Source organism: Apostichopus japonicus, chromosome 2 (genome assembly GCF_037975245.1).
Source record: "Apostichopus japonicus isolate 1M-3 chromosome 2, ASM3797524v1, whole genome shotgun sequence".
Lineage (NCBI taxonomy): Eukaryota > Metazoa > Echinodermata > Holothuroidea > Aspidochirotida > Stichopodidae > Apostichopus > Apostichopus japonicus.
In genome coordinates, this window is record NC_092562.1 from 5,100,169 (window position 1) to 5,118,653 (window position 18,485).

At 35.5% G+C, this 18,485-nt stretch overlaps 1 protein-coding gene across 7 annotated transcripts in view; it reads right to left on the reverse strand.

Moving 5' to 3' along the window:
* Window positions 1-10,772: 10,772 nt before the first annotated feature.
* The window catches only part of LOC139975528 (polypyrimidine tract-binding protein 2-like), a 120,990-nt gene continuing 113,277 nt past the window's right edge, over window positions 10,773-18,485 (reverse strand). For all 7 annotated transcript variants that reach the window (XM_071983549.1, XM_071983541.1, XM_071983557.1 and 4 more), the window contains 5 exons: window positions 18,202-18,299; window positions 17,826-17,944; window positions 16,797-16,871; window positions 16,086-16,149; window positions 10,773-15,709 (listed from right to left, as the gene is read on the reverse strand). In XM_071983549.1, coding sequence (XP_071839650.1) covers window positions 15,629-15,709; window positions 16,086-16,149; window positions 16,797-16,871; window positions 17,826-17,944; window positions 18,202-18,299 — 437 coding nt within the window. In that variant the 3' untranslated portion in view covers window positions 10,773-15,628. The remainder of the gene's footprint in view (window positions 15,710-16,085; window positions 16,150-16,796; window positions 16,872-17,825; window positions 17,945-18,201; window positions 18,300-18,485) is intronic.

An 18,485-nucleotide genomic window follows, 5' to 3' on the forward strand; every position in this document is an offset into this window, starting at 1 on the left:
AATGCCCCTTTTTCTAAACAATTTAAGACATCATTTTACTATTATTAATAAGGCCAAATTAAGCTTCCAATTTCGAGGAACTCCACTTAAAAGTTGACGAAAATCCATATTTGAGCTCTAAGAATCCGTATGAGCATCCTGAAAGCGATTTGAGAAATTTCATATTTTTCATGAAAAATTGGTAAGGCTATACCCTTATGATTTTTTCAAATTTTGGCCAAAATCGCGACTTTTTTCATTCTTCCCAAACTTATGTGAAAGGGGTATAGCGCTCTTCTTTTCATATAATAGTCATAATTTTATTCTTCATCTTTCCCTTTACAATGAAAATGCCCCTTTTTCTAAACAATTTAAGACATCATTTTACTGTTATTAATAAGGTCAAATTAAGCTTCCAATTTCGAGGAACTCCACTTAAAAGTTGACGAAAATCCATATTTGAGCTCTAAGAATCCGTATGAGCATCCTGAAAGCGACTTGAGAAATTCCATATTTTTCATGAAAATTTGGTAAGGCTATACCCCTTATGATTTTTTCAAATTTTGGCCAAAATCGCGACTTTTTTAATTCTTCCCAAACTTATGTGAAAGGGGTATAGCGCTCTTCTTTTCAAATAATAGTCATAATTTTATTCTTCATCTTTCCCTTTACAATGAAAATGCCCCTTTTTCTAAACAATTTAAGACATCATTTTACTATTATTAATAAGGCCAAATTAAGCTTCCAATTTCGAGGAACTCCACTTAAAAGTTGACGAAAATCCATATTTGAGCTCTAAGAATCCGTATGAGCATCCTGAAAGCGATTTGAGAAATTTCATATTTTTCATGAAAAATTGGTAAGGCTATACCCTTATGATTTTTTCAAATTTTGGCCAAAATCGCGACTTTTTTAATTCTTCCCAAACTTATGTGAAAGGGGTATAGCGCTCTTCTTTTCATATAATAGTCATAATTTTATTCTTCATCTTTCCCTTTACAATGAAAATGCCCCTTTTTCTAAACAATTTAAGACATCATTTTACTGTTATTAATAAGGTCAAATTAAGCTTCCAATTTCGAGGAACTCCACTTAAAAGTTGACGAAAATCCATATTTGAGCTCTAAGAATCCGTATGAGCATCCTGAAAGCGACTTGAGAAATTCCATATTTTTCATGAAAATTTGGTAAGGCTATACCCCTTATGATTTTTTCAAATTTTGGCCAAAATCGCGACTTTTTTAATTCTTCCCAAACTTATGTGAAAGGGGTATAGCGCTCTTCTTTTCATATAATAGTCATAATTTTATTCTTAATCGTTGCCTTTACAATGAAAATGCCCCTTTTTCTAAACAATTTTAGACATGATTTTACTTTTATTAATAAGGTCAAATTAAGCTTCCAATTTCGAGGAACTCCACTTAAAAGTTGACGAAAATCCATATTTGAGCTCTAAGAATCCGTATGAGCATCCTGAAAGCGATTTGAGAAATTTCATATTTTTCATGAAAATTTGGTAAGGCTATACCCTTATGATTTTTTTCAAATTTTGGCCAAAATCGCGACTTTTTTCATTCTTCCCTAACTTATGTGAAAGGGGTATAGCGCTCTTCTTTTCATATAATAGTCATAATTTTATTCTTAATCGTTGCCTTTACAATGAAAATGCCCCTTTTTCTAAACAATTTTAGACATGATTTTAATATTATTAATAAGGCCAAATTAAGCTTCCAATTTCGAGGAACTCCACTTAAAAGTTGATTAAAATCCATATCTGAGCTCTAAGAATCCGTATGAGCATCGTGAAAGCGATTTGAGAAATTTCATATTTTTCATGAAAATTTGGTAAGGCTATACCCATATGATTTTTTCAAATTTTGGCCAAAATCGCGACTTTTTTCATTCTTCCCAAACTTATGTGAAAGGGGTATAGCGCTCTTCTTTTCATATAATAGTCATAATTTTATTCTCAATCGTTGCCTTTACAATGAAAATGCCCCTTTTTCTAAACAATTTTAGACATGATTTTACTTTTATTAATAAGGTCAAATTAAGCTTCCAATTTCGAGGAACTCCACTTAAAAGTTGACGAAAATCCATATTTGAGCTCTAAGAATCCGTATGAGCATCCTGAAAGCGATTTGAGAAATTTCATATTTTTCATGAAAATTTGAATACCCTTATGATTTTTTCAAATTTTGGCCAAAATCGCGACTTTTTTAATTCTTCCCAAACTTATGTGAAAGGGGTATAGCGCTCTTCTTTTCATATAATAGTCATATTTTTATTCTTCATCTTTCACTTTACAATGAAAATGCCCCTTTTTCTAAACAATTTTAGACATCATTTTACTGTTATTAATAAGGCCAAATTAAGTTTCCAATTTCGAGGAACTCCACTTAAAAGTTGACGAAAATCCATATTTGAGCTCTAAGAATCCGTATGAGCATCCTGAAAGCGATTTGAGAAATTTCATATTTTTCATGAAAATTTGGTAAGGCTATACCCTTATGATTTTTTTCAAATTTTGGCCAAAATCGCGACTTTTTTCATTCTTCCCTAACTTATGTGAAAGGGGTATAGCGCTCTTCTTTTCATATAATAGTCATAATTTTATTCTTAATCGTTGCCTTTACAATGAAAATGCCCCTTTTTCTAAACAATTTTAGACATGATTTTAATATTATTAATAAGGCCAAATTAAGCTTCCAATTTCGAGGAACTCCACTTAAAAGTTGATTAAAATCCATATCTGAGCTCTAAGAATCCGTATGAGCATCGTGAAAGCGATTTGAGAAATTTCATATTTTTCATGAAAATTTGGTAAGGCTATACCCTTATGATTTTTTCAAATTTTGGCCAAAATCGCGACTTTTTTAATTCTTCCCAAACTTATGTGAAAGGGGTATAGCGCTCTTCTTTTCATATAATAGTCATAATTTTATTCTCAATCGTTGCCTTTACAATGAAAATGCCCCTTTTTCTAAACAATTTTAGACATGATTTTACTTTTATTAATAAGGTCAAATTAAGCTTCCAATTTCGAGGAACTCCACTTAAAAGTTGACGAAAATCCATATTTGAGCTCTAAGAATCCGTATGAGCATCCTGAAAGCGATTTGAGAAATTTCATATTTTTCATGAAAATTTGAATACCCTTATGATTTTTTCAAATTTTGGCCAAAATCGCGACTTTTTTAATTCTTCCCAAACTTATGTGAAAGGGGTATAGCGCTCTTCTTTTCATATAATAGTCATATTTTTATTCTTCATCTTTCCCTTTACAATGAAAATGCCCCTTTTTCTAAACAATTTTAGACATCATTTTACTATTATTAATAAGGCCAAATTAAGTTTCCAATTTCGAAGAACTCCACTTTAAAGTTGACGAAAATCCATATTTGAGCTCTAAGAATCCGTATGAGCATCCTGAAAGCGATTTGAGAAATTTCATATTTTTCATGAAAATTTGGTAAGGCTATATACCCTTATGATTTTTTCAAATTTTGGCCAAAATCGCGACTTTTTTAATTCTTCCCAAACTTATGTGAAAGGGGTATAGCGCTCTTCTTTTCATATAATAGTCATAATTTTATTCTTAATCGTTCCCTTTACAATGAAAATGCCCCTTCTTCTAAACAATTTTAGACATGATTTTAGGGATTTTACCCTAGGTGTATACCCTGTGCGTTCTGAGCCTATGGTATATTGGACTACCATGACAGTGTTCCCTCTTTTAACCAACTGTGCAAAACAATATCCATTTTCTAATTTTATCTCAAAACATCTATATACTCCAACCTGTTTATTTCTTTTCTATTTTTCAGTTTGAAATTCTCCTTTAACAGCCCATGTTGTGATTCGGTTTGATAACGGAAACTATCACCATTGTGACGTCAGACGTTTAATGTGACCCTCCATCAAAGATAACGTTGCACTTTCAAACGCGACTCGGGATAAACGTGACCTACTTCGGCATTGTACGTCACCTGGCCATTGTTTTAACAACTATAAAACTGGATCAAACTTAACAAACTAAACATGATCTGCGTTGGTGACCCTATTTTACACCTGGGCTATACCTGGGCGGAAGGGACAACGGGTCTCGACGATACGAAATCTTGGCATACTTTCAAAACACTCTAGAAAAGGAAATACTTAAACCTGAAGTGTTATTTACCAAGTCTGCAGACAGACAGACTATTACGGTCTATTGTGTTCTCAATTCACGTGGAATAAATATGCTTAGTTGCACCTGGATGTGATTTCAACAAGAAAAGATTGCTTGAAGTAGGACATAGAGAGACAACCATATTTACTCGGTATAGGACAAGTGTTGTATATATATACAATATCACGTGTCTAGGCATCTTAGTGTAACTATCGTAGGAAGACATTTCCCATGGGAATAAGACGTTGCCATGGGAATCAGACGTTGCCATGGGAATTGTATGGCTTTGACTCTTTCATCGTGTTTTCTCATCATTCATGTCTGAAATCATTGATTGGAATCCCTCCGTTCGGTTCTGGTCAATAACTTCTTTTGCGTTTTCGTCTGCAGTTGTCTCTGCATTTGCTTGTTTATCTGTATAACTTGCAAAAAGGTAAAAAGTTGTCTTTAATTAAGACAAGGCCTTGGCACTATCAAAACAAGAAAGTGGGTGAGTTACGTATATCAAACAGCGGCCATACTATGATCACGTATACAACAACCTAAGTTTGTCATTAAATTCAGTTCCTTTCGATTGTATCCATTTGAACGAGACTTTGACCTCCCCTCTTCTAATGCAAAGGATTTTTTGCAAAACTCAAGGTTAGAAAAATACGTGTTAATAAAGAAAAAGAAATAACACAGGAGACAGGATGTTAAGTTTTGTCCAAAGTGAGTGACCCTTCGCCTCGCCGGAATGAAATTAATGACCATACGAAACTGAATTACGCCAATATAATCTCCTTAAATAATTGTGTTGATATTGGCCTTCTGTTGCCTCCTATAAAGGAGGAAAATAGAAAGAAAAATAGAATAATGGAATTATTATACTAGGATATACCATCAAACAAGAGGTTACATCATGTCAAATTTAGAGATCTTAGCTACTGTCGACAGGTCATGTAGTTTGAATTAAACTTGCTTCAAGTCTCCCTTCTTTGGTCACAGTTGTGACAAATATACTTTGACTGTACAGGATATGGGATATGGCTTAAAGACGTTTTGTTTTTCAGGATTCTTTATAACTTTTGAACATCATGTCACCTTAAAGATGATATAGTCTAATGAAGTTCTTTACAGATAGATAGTCCATGTATTTTTACGACAAGTAAATCGATGGTATGGTGTTATGTGGAGTGAGCAGGGTGAAACTGCAAACTTTAGTCAAGAATTCAAGAACCTTGGTCATTGTGATACCAGGAAGGAACCCCGTGTCTCTGAATTCCTCTTTAGCGTAAACACACACCTTCTACCGTCCCTCTACCTCCATCACTACCCGCCACCCCCTCTCCGTCCCCGTCTATGTCCGAGGGTCTCCATCAATCGTTATCACCACTTTGTCCCTCTCCTCGCTGATGGATTTAAACTGACAATATCTAACCGAACAAGCAGATGGACTTATCGAACCAATCCTCGATAACAGCTCCCTGCTTTATACACAAACCAGAGAGCTATAAAAAAAAAAACACACAAAAAAAAACACGGAAATATCATGAGCAATTTGTGTCTCTTGTTTTCTCGGCAGTTTGGTAAAATTTCTTAGAATTTATTTCTCTTTTTTTCCCCCCACAAAGTCAACTCTCGTGGCTCGATCGTGATTAGAAACCGCAAGTCGCGTGGTACCTGGCCTTAGTCGCGACCCCGCCTTCAAAGTTATTAGTAAAGGCATTAATTCTAAAAACGGATCAAGTTATAACCACACTTGTTATCACCCCAGGGAAATATGAGCTCCTGGAAAACGCGATAAACAACTTGCTGATTTCGCTGAAATTTGACAACAGATTTCTTATGGGGAAATTCCAGGCTCAAAGCGGCTAAGCATGATCTCAAACATTGTATATATGCCATGCTTGAATGATGGACAACAATTGCATAATCATCGGTATCATGATTTAAGAAAGTTTTGCTACGTCGGTCTTATATTCTGCACTAAGTTTAGGTGTCTAGCATAATTTAAAAGCACTTGTTGCTTGTGTTTCAGTCCAAGATTAACAACCCCTGGAGCCTGAGGGGACCATAAGCATCCCTCGCCCCCCCCCCCCCAACTCTTCATTTTTGCAGGCACCCAAATTTAAAGTTGGAATATGCCAAGCCCTAGACTTCTCTCATATGCCTATGGAGTAACCCGGCAATGGGAATGGAAACATTTCGCGACATCCTGAAACCAAGACTAACCCCACCCTCCCCCAGTCCGACCGACGGTGGGTGGGAGAACCCCCACCCAATCGCACGTCGCTATTTATATTAAATGTTATACCGGTCTGGGTATTTGTTTTGTGTATTTTCGACCATATAGAATTTCGGTGCCTAAAGGTTCAGAACGTACCAATGACGTAGTGTTAGTTACGTCATCCCATATATATTAACTTGTCTGAATAAACCAGGAATTTACTCATTAGCTATGTAACGGATATCCTGACCACTAAGGTGGGACCACCCTCAAACCTCAAACTAAGATTACCCGTTCTTCGCTAGTGATGACGTCATTAGCGTTTATTATCTTCCACGGTTTATTTGGAAGCCAATGTTACAATAGGTGAAATACCAAGTGCTGCTCCCTGTAAACTCATGAATGGATGGAATGTGTAGCTTATCTTTCAATAACGATCGGGGTTTGTTTTCACGGGGTAGGAAAGATGGAGAAGGGTGGGTTGATGTTTATTCTACTTGCATGGATGGCAGGGATGGTGGAGCTGGCGACATTTATTCCCAGCTTCACGATGACCTCAAAAGTTAGAAAAGATCGTTGAAAAGTAGAAATATCCTTTTGCTATTTAAAATGTGCATTTTGTTGACATATGACGAATTGAAATTAAAAAAATGGAGAGTGGACTGTTGTTTAAAACACAAAGAAAAACAGTAAAACCATGGACTTTTGTTGTAAACAGTCAAATCCTAGAATTTATAGTAGTATACGGAATCGGTGCACAGAGGGTTCATTCGGTCGGATAGTTTGGGAGTGACTTTGTTGTATGTCTCCGTCAAATCACAGCCACATTCAAACTGGCCTTTGTTTGTGCCCTCCCCTGCCCCCTCCCCCGATTGGACACGCTTCCGCCCCCACCGATGCATGAGTGGGGTGGAGAAGGTGCAGCAGTACGCCAGCCGACTACCCTCTGTGAGTTGACAAGATTGGATGTGTTAATTAAAACCCGAGCAATTAGGAAGAAACCCATAATGAGCGTGATAACCACAGACACCGGACGAGTCTCATCCGCGCTAATGACGTCACAATTACGACACGAATAGTTTATTTGAAGTAGACCTTTATCTGGTTTGAGGACCATTATAAGATAATCCTATAAACGCGTCAATAAACTACTAAATCGACTCTCCACGGTGGTATAATTATGACGTCATCATTATACGTACTTTAATAATTGCTTCCGGGAAGAAACCCAAAAGCTTTCCTTTAGGCCTATCCGTTTCAAAGACAGTAGTTACACGACATATGGAAATGGAACGGGTTTAGTATCAACAAAATATTTGCTTTTCATTTCTTTCTTTGTTTGCAATTAAATTTTGATTGAAGGGGGGGGGGGGGGAGGAAGGGTGTTAGCGAAAGGGAGGGACGTCCCGGTCCGCCTGCCTGGATCCACTCTGGCTATTATACGTTATGTTTATGTGTACTGTCTGGCGGGAAGTGCGCCACTTTGAAGAGAGAGGGAAAAAAAAGTTGTCTGCATTGAGGGAAAGATGAACAAAACCAACAAGGAAGAAAAAAGATCAGTATTTGGAGAAGCCGAAGAGAGTAGCCAGAGAGAAAAAGAAGAAGATGAGAAATGAAGCGAGAGGTGTTCCAGTCCATCATGCATGCAGAGTTTATTACGGTGGTAATATGTACAGAAGAACAACGAGATGGCTTTAGAAGAAGAGATTAAATGTACAGAAAGTGCGAGAAAAAAAAACCCAATGAAGGCTATTAGAAAAAGAAAGGATGATAAGATTACTGAAAGAGGATACAAAGGAAGGATTAAACGGATTATCCCCTGCTAGAATTATTTTTGACTGTTTTCGTTCTGGTGCCCCCCTGCAAATTATGATGATACTTTGTAAATATTTATGGGGAAAAGCATGAAAGGGTAAAAAAACTTTCAACCTGGAAACACACTTGCCATCTTTTTATTTTTTAAATTATTTTTACTTTTACGGGAAAAAGTTATATTTATGGGAGCAGCACATTGACTGAGGTACATCAGAGTTGAACCTAAAACGAGTATCGCTATTCACGTATTATAACCTATTATATATATATATATATATATATATATATATATATATATGTTGTCGTATTTCATCCGCAAATACCAAACGTTGCAGGCACAGATTATTTGTAATATATATGGAAAGGGTGGGAATAGGGGGTTATAGGGGGAAATATACATGATTTTTATTTAAGGAAAAAGCTGAAAAGAGATTTAAGAGTAAGAGAAGAAAAAGACAAAAAGGTGTTAGAACGTCGAAGGAAAAAACAAAAGCAAAGAATGTAAAAACAGAAAAAACTTTTTCCTTAAGTCAAGAAAAAAGAATGTAGAAACAATGACGCTTAGAAAACTGGTGAACAAGATGCGAAAAGATGATATACGTAGATAAGAACTATAAAGAAAGAGCTCCCTCTATTTTATATAACTTTTTTTTAATTCATTACGTAATACCACCACCTCCACTACCTCCACCATAAATGTTATCATTAGTTCATCGTGTCACTACACAAATATGTAAACGACAGCAAAAGAACATTTGGAAAATAATAGGCCCTCAGTGAGAGGAATCAAGAAAAGAAAATACAATCATGAGCGAAATGAGGAAGATAGAATATACGACTCGACAAGATGAAGAATTACCGAGATACAAGATTATAAGGTCAATAGGAATCACAGAAACAACAAAGAGTGTTTTGTTGATCATAGTGTCAGACGTTAATATGCTCCTTATGACGTCACACCTCTTGATGACTCGTTACTTAACCAACCACCTTCATACATATAAACAATTATTAACAAAGCCGTTTTTCCTTAGAATGTATTCTTTCTTAGTCGTTTTGGTTACACATCCTACCTCTCACACCAACATTTTTCGTTCCTCAACCGTTTGCCTTTTTATGGCATTCAGGACAGAACTCATGTCTCCAGCCCTAACCTCTTTCTTGACACTTGAGTGACGTTGGAAATATTGTTTACTTTCATTTGGAATCAGATACCACAGAAATTAATTCTAGCAAACTCTTTAATTATGTAAAGAGGCGTATAGCAATAACATCGTTTTTATCCCCCTCTTTCATATGGTACCGTATCAAAACGTGGTATGGTCACCCGCCCCCCCCCCCCCCCACCAGACCTGCTAAACCTAATCAACAAGGACAGTACGTAGAAAATGCACAGTGTTGCAATGTGTTATGCATCTGTTGTCTGTGAGTTAAGAAGCATTCCAAAAGGAGAAATGTTAAAACTGACACCTTACATGAGGGAAAGGGAGGGGTGTGAAGGGGGGGGGGCTGGGTTGTAGTAGGAGGAACAAGAGGGAATGGTTACCATAGGAGTGTTGATCTGGTACCATTTGAAAGAGGAAAGATCGGTGACAGAGAAATATAGGGTAGTAGAGAGGAACTTGAAAACCAAGATTCATGACATAGAAATTACTAATATAGACAAAACAATGACATTTAAAGTGTAGGTAAAGAGATTTAAGAATGATGATATTAGGTTGGATTTCATAGACAAACTTTTCAGTTGAAACTACATTCAGCAGAACTAAATTTGATACCTTTCTAAGCAGTTAACTGTATTCTTGATTCAACAATTACTATTGTTTCAGCCCCACAACTCCCTCCTCCCCTTAACCACTTGTTTTCTTAACCCTCTGAATATTCAAACTTTTCTGGCCTGTTGAAGTTACCTGCTAGACATCCAACTGCATTGTTTGAGTAAAAATTGTCATCACTTCTAATCTTTGAAAATTATTTCAAATACTGAGATATGTAATCTCAAGGGGTACAGGTATAGAGGACAAAGTGAGGTGATGACGAGTAGAGGGTGCTATTCAACAATTAATAGCACTGAATGTCGAAAAAAAAAATAGTTTTCTTCAATCGCTGATACCTTGGCCAATAAAGCAAAGCTTTTGTTATGATAGAGAGGAGGTACTAAGAGAGAGAGAGAGAGAGACCAAAATATGACAAAAGAGATAATTAAGTTGTAAATGAAATAAACAATGAAACATGAGGAAATAAGACAAAAGCCTGGAATAAGGGAATATAACAGCCGAAAAAATAAAGAAAAAGGAAAGAAAAAAAAATACGGAGACGTGAGAAGAGAGAAATTGAAAAATAAAAATAGAGCATATGAGATGACAAATAGAAGAAATCAATTAAAGATCTTTTTGATCAAAAAAACATTTTTTTTTTTTTTTTTTTTGAGAGCAAAGGAAACAGGTGACACAGGGAAAGAATCATTTGTTTTGTTTTGAATTTGTAGAATGAGTCTTGGACATTACCTAGAGGGCCAACCCCCCAAAAATAACGAGGGCCGACAAAAATAATAATAAGGTCACAAGAAAAAAAGAAAACCATCTGTGACATCAGCAGTGACGTAAGGCACAGTTTTTTCTTTTATTTTTCAGCCTCGCCTCTCACAATGAAAACTTCCAAAAAAAAAACAAAAAAACAAAATCTGTAAATAGGACATAATTTATATAAATGAAGCATACATCATGGTTACAAACCATTCCAGCTATGCTATCTACATTAACATAGACAACAAAAAAAGAGACACTCTCTCATCAAATAATTATTTCTCCTAAAAATTTCATTTTTTTTTTACAATGGAATTTGCCTTAAAGTCTCTCTCCCCCTTTTTTATTTTTTTGTTACGTCAAAAAAATGGAATATTAATTTGTATGAGACTAAGAATATCACATTCAAATATTGCAACTAGCTCTGACGATAAATGTCAAAGTTCCAGTAAATATCGCTTCTGGTATATAATAATAATTATAATAATAATAATAATAATAAAAAAAAAAACGTAAAACCTGATTTAAGATTTATCCTTGTTTTGACGGAACAGTGAACAATTGGTATCAATACGCAAATTCAAATTAGCACACACTCAGGGTGTGTGGGCACGCCAAAATTATAAATGGATATGACCGCTTGAAAACAAGTGTGTGTAAGCTGTGTACTTTCACGTTCCACATTCAAAGTTTGTCGTTGACAATCTGACGTGGTCGGTTAATCTCTCGACCGCTGTATAAAACTTTTCACGATACAAGAGACTTTATTCCTTACCACAAGACGCCCGTACGACAGCAACATATCACCATTTGCATTCCCCCGAATGAGGAATTTCTTTTCGTAATTTGAAAATGATCAGAAAGGTTTTTTTAGGCTGCAGTACGTATGATTCTACATATTCCATGAGTGAGTAGTCCCTAAGTCAAAAGAAGTCAGTCCTATGTAAAGAATTACTCTTAGCAACCAGAAGAATTGCCTCTTAGCAACCAAAGAAGAACGATAAGAGAGAAATTTTCTGAATAAATAAGCTTAAAAAAATGAGAAGGAGAATGAAAAAGAAAGAAATATGAGAAATGATAAAGAATACATGAAGGATTACACCAAAACTTCCAAAAAGGTAATGAAAGAAATAAACAGCAGTAAATATACAAAACCAATCTCTACACTAAGATGATGACGATGATGCTAACGATTTCCTGGAGGGCCCCGCGGGGCCGGGCCCTATAGAAGAAGTACCAAAATATATATAAAAGTGTACTAGAGATTGAAAAAGATACATGATACAATTGAAACACAAACGGTAAAAGACTTAAAGAAAGATTAAATTACCCAGCATCCATCACAAAACAGATGGTTATTCATTCAACCAAAACAGCTCCCTCTACCAGAAAAAAAAATCTCCATTTCCGTAAAATATTCTTTTCACGATTTGCACGATATTCTTACTCTTCCGATCGAGCAGTGGCGAAAACAATTTTCTCGACCGCCGAGACATTTTTTCTGCCACCCGTATCGGTTTTCGAGAAGATACCATCTCCCATGGGGGAAGCAAAACGAATTTGATGGGGCAAAACACGGGGAGAAAAGCAACTCCGACATGACATTCGCATGCTATGTACGCTTCCTCTACCTGTCAATTAATATTCATTATCAAACACAAACGGTTTCTTTACGAAACAATAATAACCACAAGTATTAAATAATCTTCCGAAATGGATGCCACCGTATTAATGGATGCATGACGTTCGAATAAAACGGCCATGGAAATCCCGAAGCTAATCGAAATATCTCAGAGGTTGATCACCTGAAACTACTGTGTGTGCCATGAAGTAATTTCGCTAATACCAATGTGTACATCCATAACTCATTACCAATCAAAATTTTGTTTTTACAAACAGGAAAAAGGATGGGGTGGTGGGGGGGGAGGGGGGTAGGCATTAAGCCTTTCAATAAATGATCTTAACTTGACGACTCATGAAAATGTGTTTGTTCAGCAAATCGAGAAAGTATTGTGTAAGAACAATGATAACAAACAAATAAGCCCAAGCCAATATCTAGCAGGGACACTTGTTCAAATTTGGTCAGCCTAAACGTGCCATGTTTCCAAAAAATTAAAGAGAGCAAGTGGGTGAACTTACAAGCTCATGTTTAAAGGAAACCAGGATTTCTAACAAAACTTAAAAAAGAAAAAAAATGAAGATCTTACAGCCTTTTATAGCCTTACCTTGGAATGTTTCAACTTTGTATATATATATATATATAATTTTTCATGTTTAATTTTCTTTCTTTTTCGTTTGGCTTCATATTTTATCATTTTTTGGTATTTAAAAAACAAAAAAAAGACTGAGCATCCTTTTTTTCCACAAAAGTTTTGTAAATTAAATAATTGGATGAAATAATACCAAAAAACCCCTCATCAAAATTGGTTATTATTGTGCAAGGTAGTCTGTCTACTAGACAAATGGACATGTGGACTTTGAATAACAAATTTTGAATATTGAAGAGGAAAAAAAGGACATTATTTGAAGCAAATAATATTCTAAGAAGACAAGTTAATTTAGAGTTCATTTCACAGGGAGGAGGTTTAAAGAGGAAGAGGACCCATTCAAAACGGCAATAATGTCGTAAATTTTCATTTGGCAATCAAAAACCACTGAACAGGAAACAAAGAGTTTATGGGGTAAGAGAGAGAGAAAATGATAAAAAGATGGGATTACATTATTCATTATTGATAAAAATTGAAAAGATTACTGCAGGTTGTGTCATGTGTGTGTCTAGTGAAGAGAATTAAATTATATGTCTGGTTATGATGTCACTGGCTATTGCAAGCAATCGACTCATGTGAATGATCATTTTACTTTTCCATTAACGAATATAGAATCTTTTGTTTTCTATGTCACATTCTAAATCTATACCTTCTTTACTAACATAACAACTCCTCTCAGCGACCAAAGAGATCACACAGGGTAGGACTGGTTTTTCTCTGAAGAATTTTGTTTGACTTAATTTACCCTGTTTTTTTGGGTGTGTTTTTCTACAGATCTCGAATGTGCTATCCGCAAAATATGATCCAGATTAGAGCAAAAATTGTCATGAATAAATTAATCCATTATGCAAAACATGTGGTATTTTATGAATAATCTAATGTGCAATAATTGAGCCATCACGGATGGAATGATCCCATAATGCATCTGTAACCGTGGATACTTGGGTGATGACAGCCTTTCACTGCTTTCTCATCATACTTAGCCTAATATTGAAGAAAGGGCTTCAAAAATAGTCTCATATTAAAAGAAAGCCCCGTTCTTCTCCTTCCCTTGGCAAATCTATGCCAATCTGCCGGCCAAATACATTTCACTTATAACAAGAATCTCTCTCAACTGAATAATATTTACATATTGAATTTCATTTTTAGCAGAGATTAAGCTCTGTTTTAGCGGTGCTCCTGGTTCTAAATTTACAAGACAATAGAGCAAGTATTTACTTCAGAGTCCATATTAAACATAGACCCCTGCTCTACTTTTTCTTGGGAAAAACAGATTTGTGACATGGGCTTTATTTTTTATATCTATCATAGTCAATTAATTCTAACCATTGTAAATGATTTTCCCCTTAAAATAATTATCAATAATTTTGTGACAAAAAAGAATGAATGAATGAATAAATAGTTACAAAACCCTGTTTCCATTACACCTCTACATAACCAATATCATAATCATATATGAGACTGTTCAAACTTTTGCCTTACATTTAGGACTTTTTAAGAAATCTACTTGGAAATTTTGTTCTTATATCATTCTCCTTGTAAGTGTTGTGTTCTTTCCAGACAGTTGTCAGTTGTGAACGATTAAGAAGAAGTGAGAAAAAAATTGTTTTTTTTTTTCAAATTCGCTGCCAAAAAAAAAAAAAATTAAGATAAAAATAAAAGCAAAAAACAATTTGTGCTACCAAAAAATTTCTTTGAATACATGAATGGTGTAAGGTGATTCCATCCCCCTGATCTTTTGATGCTACTACTTACTCAGAGTAAAAGTTTTTGCACATGTTAAAGGTGCGTTATTATTTGGCACTTAGAAAAATCCTTCAACGACCTTGAATTGTAGCCACCCATGCTATATAACAGCATAATCTTATTATGAGGAACCACACAACCAATGTAAGCCGTCCTCTCAATAATCATCAAAGTATGAAATTTTCAGCATCACAAACAACTTGGGGAAATTATTTTTATTGCCAGTTGATTAGGAGCAAGTTTCCTTCGAGTAGAGAACGACCGAATACTTCGCCAAACATTGAGTAACAATTTCAAATAATTTTGAGAAACAGAACAAAATAGTTTGACAGAGAGGACGAGGTCCTTGCAATGAATTAACGAATTTATACCAAATGTGGTAATGCTAGCTCTTTGACTGATTAAACATGAAAAAGTTCATTTAAAAATTTTTATACTTTTGGTCTCAAAACTTGCCCCCCTAAACTTTGGATGAGATAACAAGCGACCAAAAGTCTAAAACAAAACCAAACTCTTAATTTGTTTTAAACCATCGTTAAACAAACACACACTTAATTCTGGGCTGGAAAAGGAAACAAAAAGCAAACAATCCAATTACGTCATTTATCAAAAATAAATATGACTTTGGGAGGACCCACCCAAGCCCCTGGTCCAGTACAAAATGAAAAAGTCCTAAAACTTTCATCAAAAGAAAATGGAAAAATCAAATACAGCAAGATCAAAAAACAAAAAAAAACAAAAAGTCAACAACAAAAGGGAAACATTTGACAAATAAAAATTCAAAATTTGTTAAGTGATCACGTTACTGTAGGATGTGGAATTGTTGGTTTTTTGAAATCGGATATCTCCGTAGAAAACAGACCGCGATGATGAAAGGCACCTTGTGCTAATTGGGTAATCTGGGAGGCTGCCCTCACTATGTGCCCGGTGTTATCGTAGCCTTTGAAAACGAGACCCTTAAGTGGTTGGTTTCACTCAGCTGGTAGTTATGTAATGTCTGCAAGTTAAAACAAGGAGGTCAAATAATTTGAAGATTGAATATGTAAAGGAGAAGAGAGCATCCTGAAAGGTAATACACAAATAGTTTTAGTTATCTTCTGTTGTTAGACATTGTTGGTTCCACGATCTGTCCCCCCTTCCTCCCTCCTCCCAGACCCCTCCCCCTGCCTCTCAGACCCCCAATCTCCTCTTCCTTTCTTCCAGAAATTTGAATTTAAAGCAGTAAGTCACGCTTTCTGACAAACGTGACATTCCGAACACAAACACGCCTTACTCATTACATAAATATCTCAATGCATTTAGTGTTCTCTTTAGGAACCTGCCAAGCCTAACCACACCTAGTGATTATGACATGTTCTGATGTATTAACTTACAATGAGTGACTGTACAGCCTCTTCCACTGAACTCAACTGTATCAAGGCCATTTTGCGATCCTTCCTGCAATGGGTATCAGAAAAACTTTGTTACATAAAAATATCTCAACTGCAAATATGTTATTGAGAACCAGATTTAATATTCATGAGTATATTTTAAATATTAATTTAAATTTCATATTTTTATTATTTATTCATTTAAAAGCAGACTAATATTCATTTGAATGTAAGTTTACATTTTTTTTATCTTTATTTAATTACCAAAAAATTTAATTAAATGAATTAAAAAAATTGTTAAAATTTGCAAAAAATAAACAAATATGCTTTGCAAAATAAGCAAGTTTTCAATGATTTAACTTTCTCAGAATATTCAGTAGCGGATAAACCCACTATTCATTGGGCAATAAACGTGACTAACTAGAATCTGGATAATTTAATAACATGACTGTCAACGTCTATTTTTATTCTGAATGTAAACTTGACTACTGGAACACTCTTATTACATTCATACATTGTGTAGGCCCAAAACATGACGTCAGTGTTCACTCATATAAGTTCTTTGTATAAAGGTTCGTTAAGTACCAGCAATTTTAAAAGTCATTTGAAATCTTTGTCCATGAATGCCTTGCCAGCAAACAGTGAATAGATAGCGGATTTATTCGGTGATTTAAGGGCAGAGAATTAAGAGCAGAGAACAGTCAATAAACTCACGGGAAAAATTTGAAAGCAACCACACTTCCTTGCTGGGCAAAGGCACTCCTTAGTTCATCCTCTGTGGTGGTGGGCCTGAGTAAAAAAACAAATAAAAGACATGTTTGAAATTATTATATATATATGTAGATGAATAAATAATAAATTGCCAACTGACAGGAATATCTTTAAACTCATTGTTTGAAAGTGTTAGATAAGGTTCCACTACACATATACAACTATTTATGTTTAAGGCCTTGTAAACCATGGTCAATTGTTTTTTGTCCACAATGTACTAATGCTGCTGTTGAAGTCCTCATGTTGTTGTATTCATATACCTGTACCCATGTTGTTGTACCCATGTTGTACTCATATACCTGTACCCATGTTGTTGTACCCATGTTGTACTCATACACCTGTACCCATGTTGTTTACTCATTTACTGGTACCCATGTTGTTGTACTCATGTACTGGTACCCATGTTGTTGTACTCATGTATCTGTACCCATGTTGTTGTATTCATATACCTGTACCCATGTTGTTGTACCCATGTTGTACTCATATACCTGTACCCATGTTGTTGTACCCATGTTGTACTCATATACCTGTACCCATGTTGTTGTACCCATGTTGTACTCATATACCTGTACCCATGTTGTTTACTCATTTACTGGTACCCATGTTGTTGTACTCATGTACTGGTACCCATGTTGTTGTACTCATGTACTGGTACCCATGTTGTTGTACTCATATACCTGTACCCATGTTGTTGTACTCATATACCTGTACCCATGTTGTTGTATTCATATACCTGTTCCCATGTTGTTGTATTCATATACCTGTTCCCATGTTGTTGTTCCCATGTTGTTGCACTCATGTATCTGTACTCTTACTTCAAGTCTACTAATTGCACTGAGCATAACTTACAGAGTCACATCTCAAATCTCTAATGGGAGCAGATCAACTTGTATACTGAAAACATATTTCTACTCTAGAAATAAATTGCAATTTAAATGGTAAGCTAATACTCCGGGCCAGGTTGATCCTTACGGAATGTTTGAGAGATGCAAAACCGCTGATGGCGCGTAGATGTTCTGGAAATTTTTCGAGCCTGGTTTCTTGAAACGGTGAAGTGGTGAGTTTGTGAAATCTTTGGTAAGGCCAGCATCCTGATAAAATGAATAAGGAGAACAAAACATCTTTAAGAGAGCACGAATCAATGTTTAGTTAGACCCAGATCCAAACCAGGAACTTAAAGACATAAATGTCCTTCCCTGAGCTCCACCAACAATCTTTCTAACAAAGCAAACTTATCTTCCATCACAAGTTGCTTTACATCACAATAGATCCACAATATGTTCAATCACCTCTTAAAGCCGATACATTGTTAATTTATATGATATAATTTGGGTAAAATTTCACTTACTGGTTGTCCCTCCTTCGGCATTTGGACCAGCTGATGTTTGGAGGGGGCCACACGTAACTGCTTGCCAAACATCTTGATTCCATTTAAGTGTTGCATGCCTGAAAAAGACCAAGATACACATACAAAGTGAATCCTTTACACAAAAGTCTGTGAAATATGTGCTGGAGTGGTGGGGGGGGGGGTGGACATCTGCCATATATCTATCGATAAATCCTCATTGGAATTATACTCAGTATATATCTAACTGGAAGGAATATTAGAACAGAACCATCTCCATTCCTAGC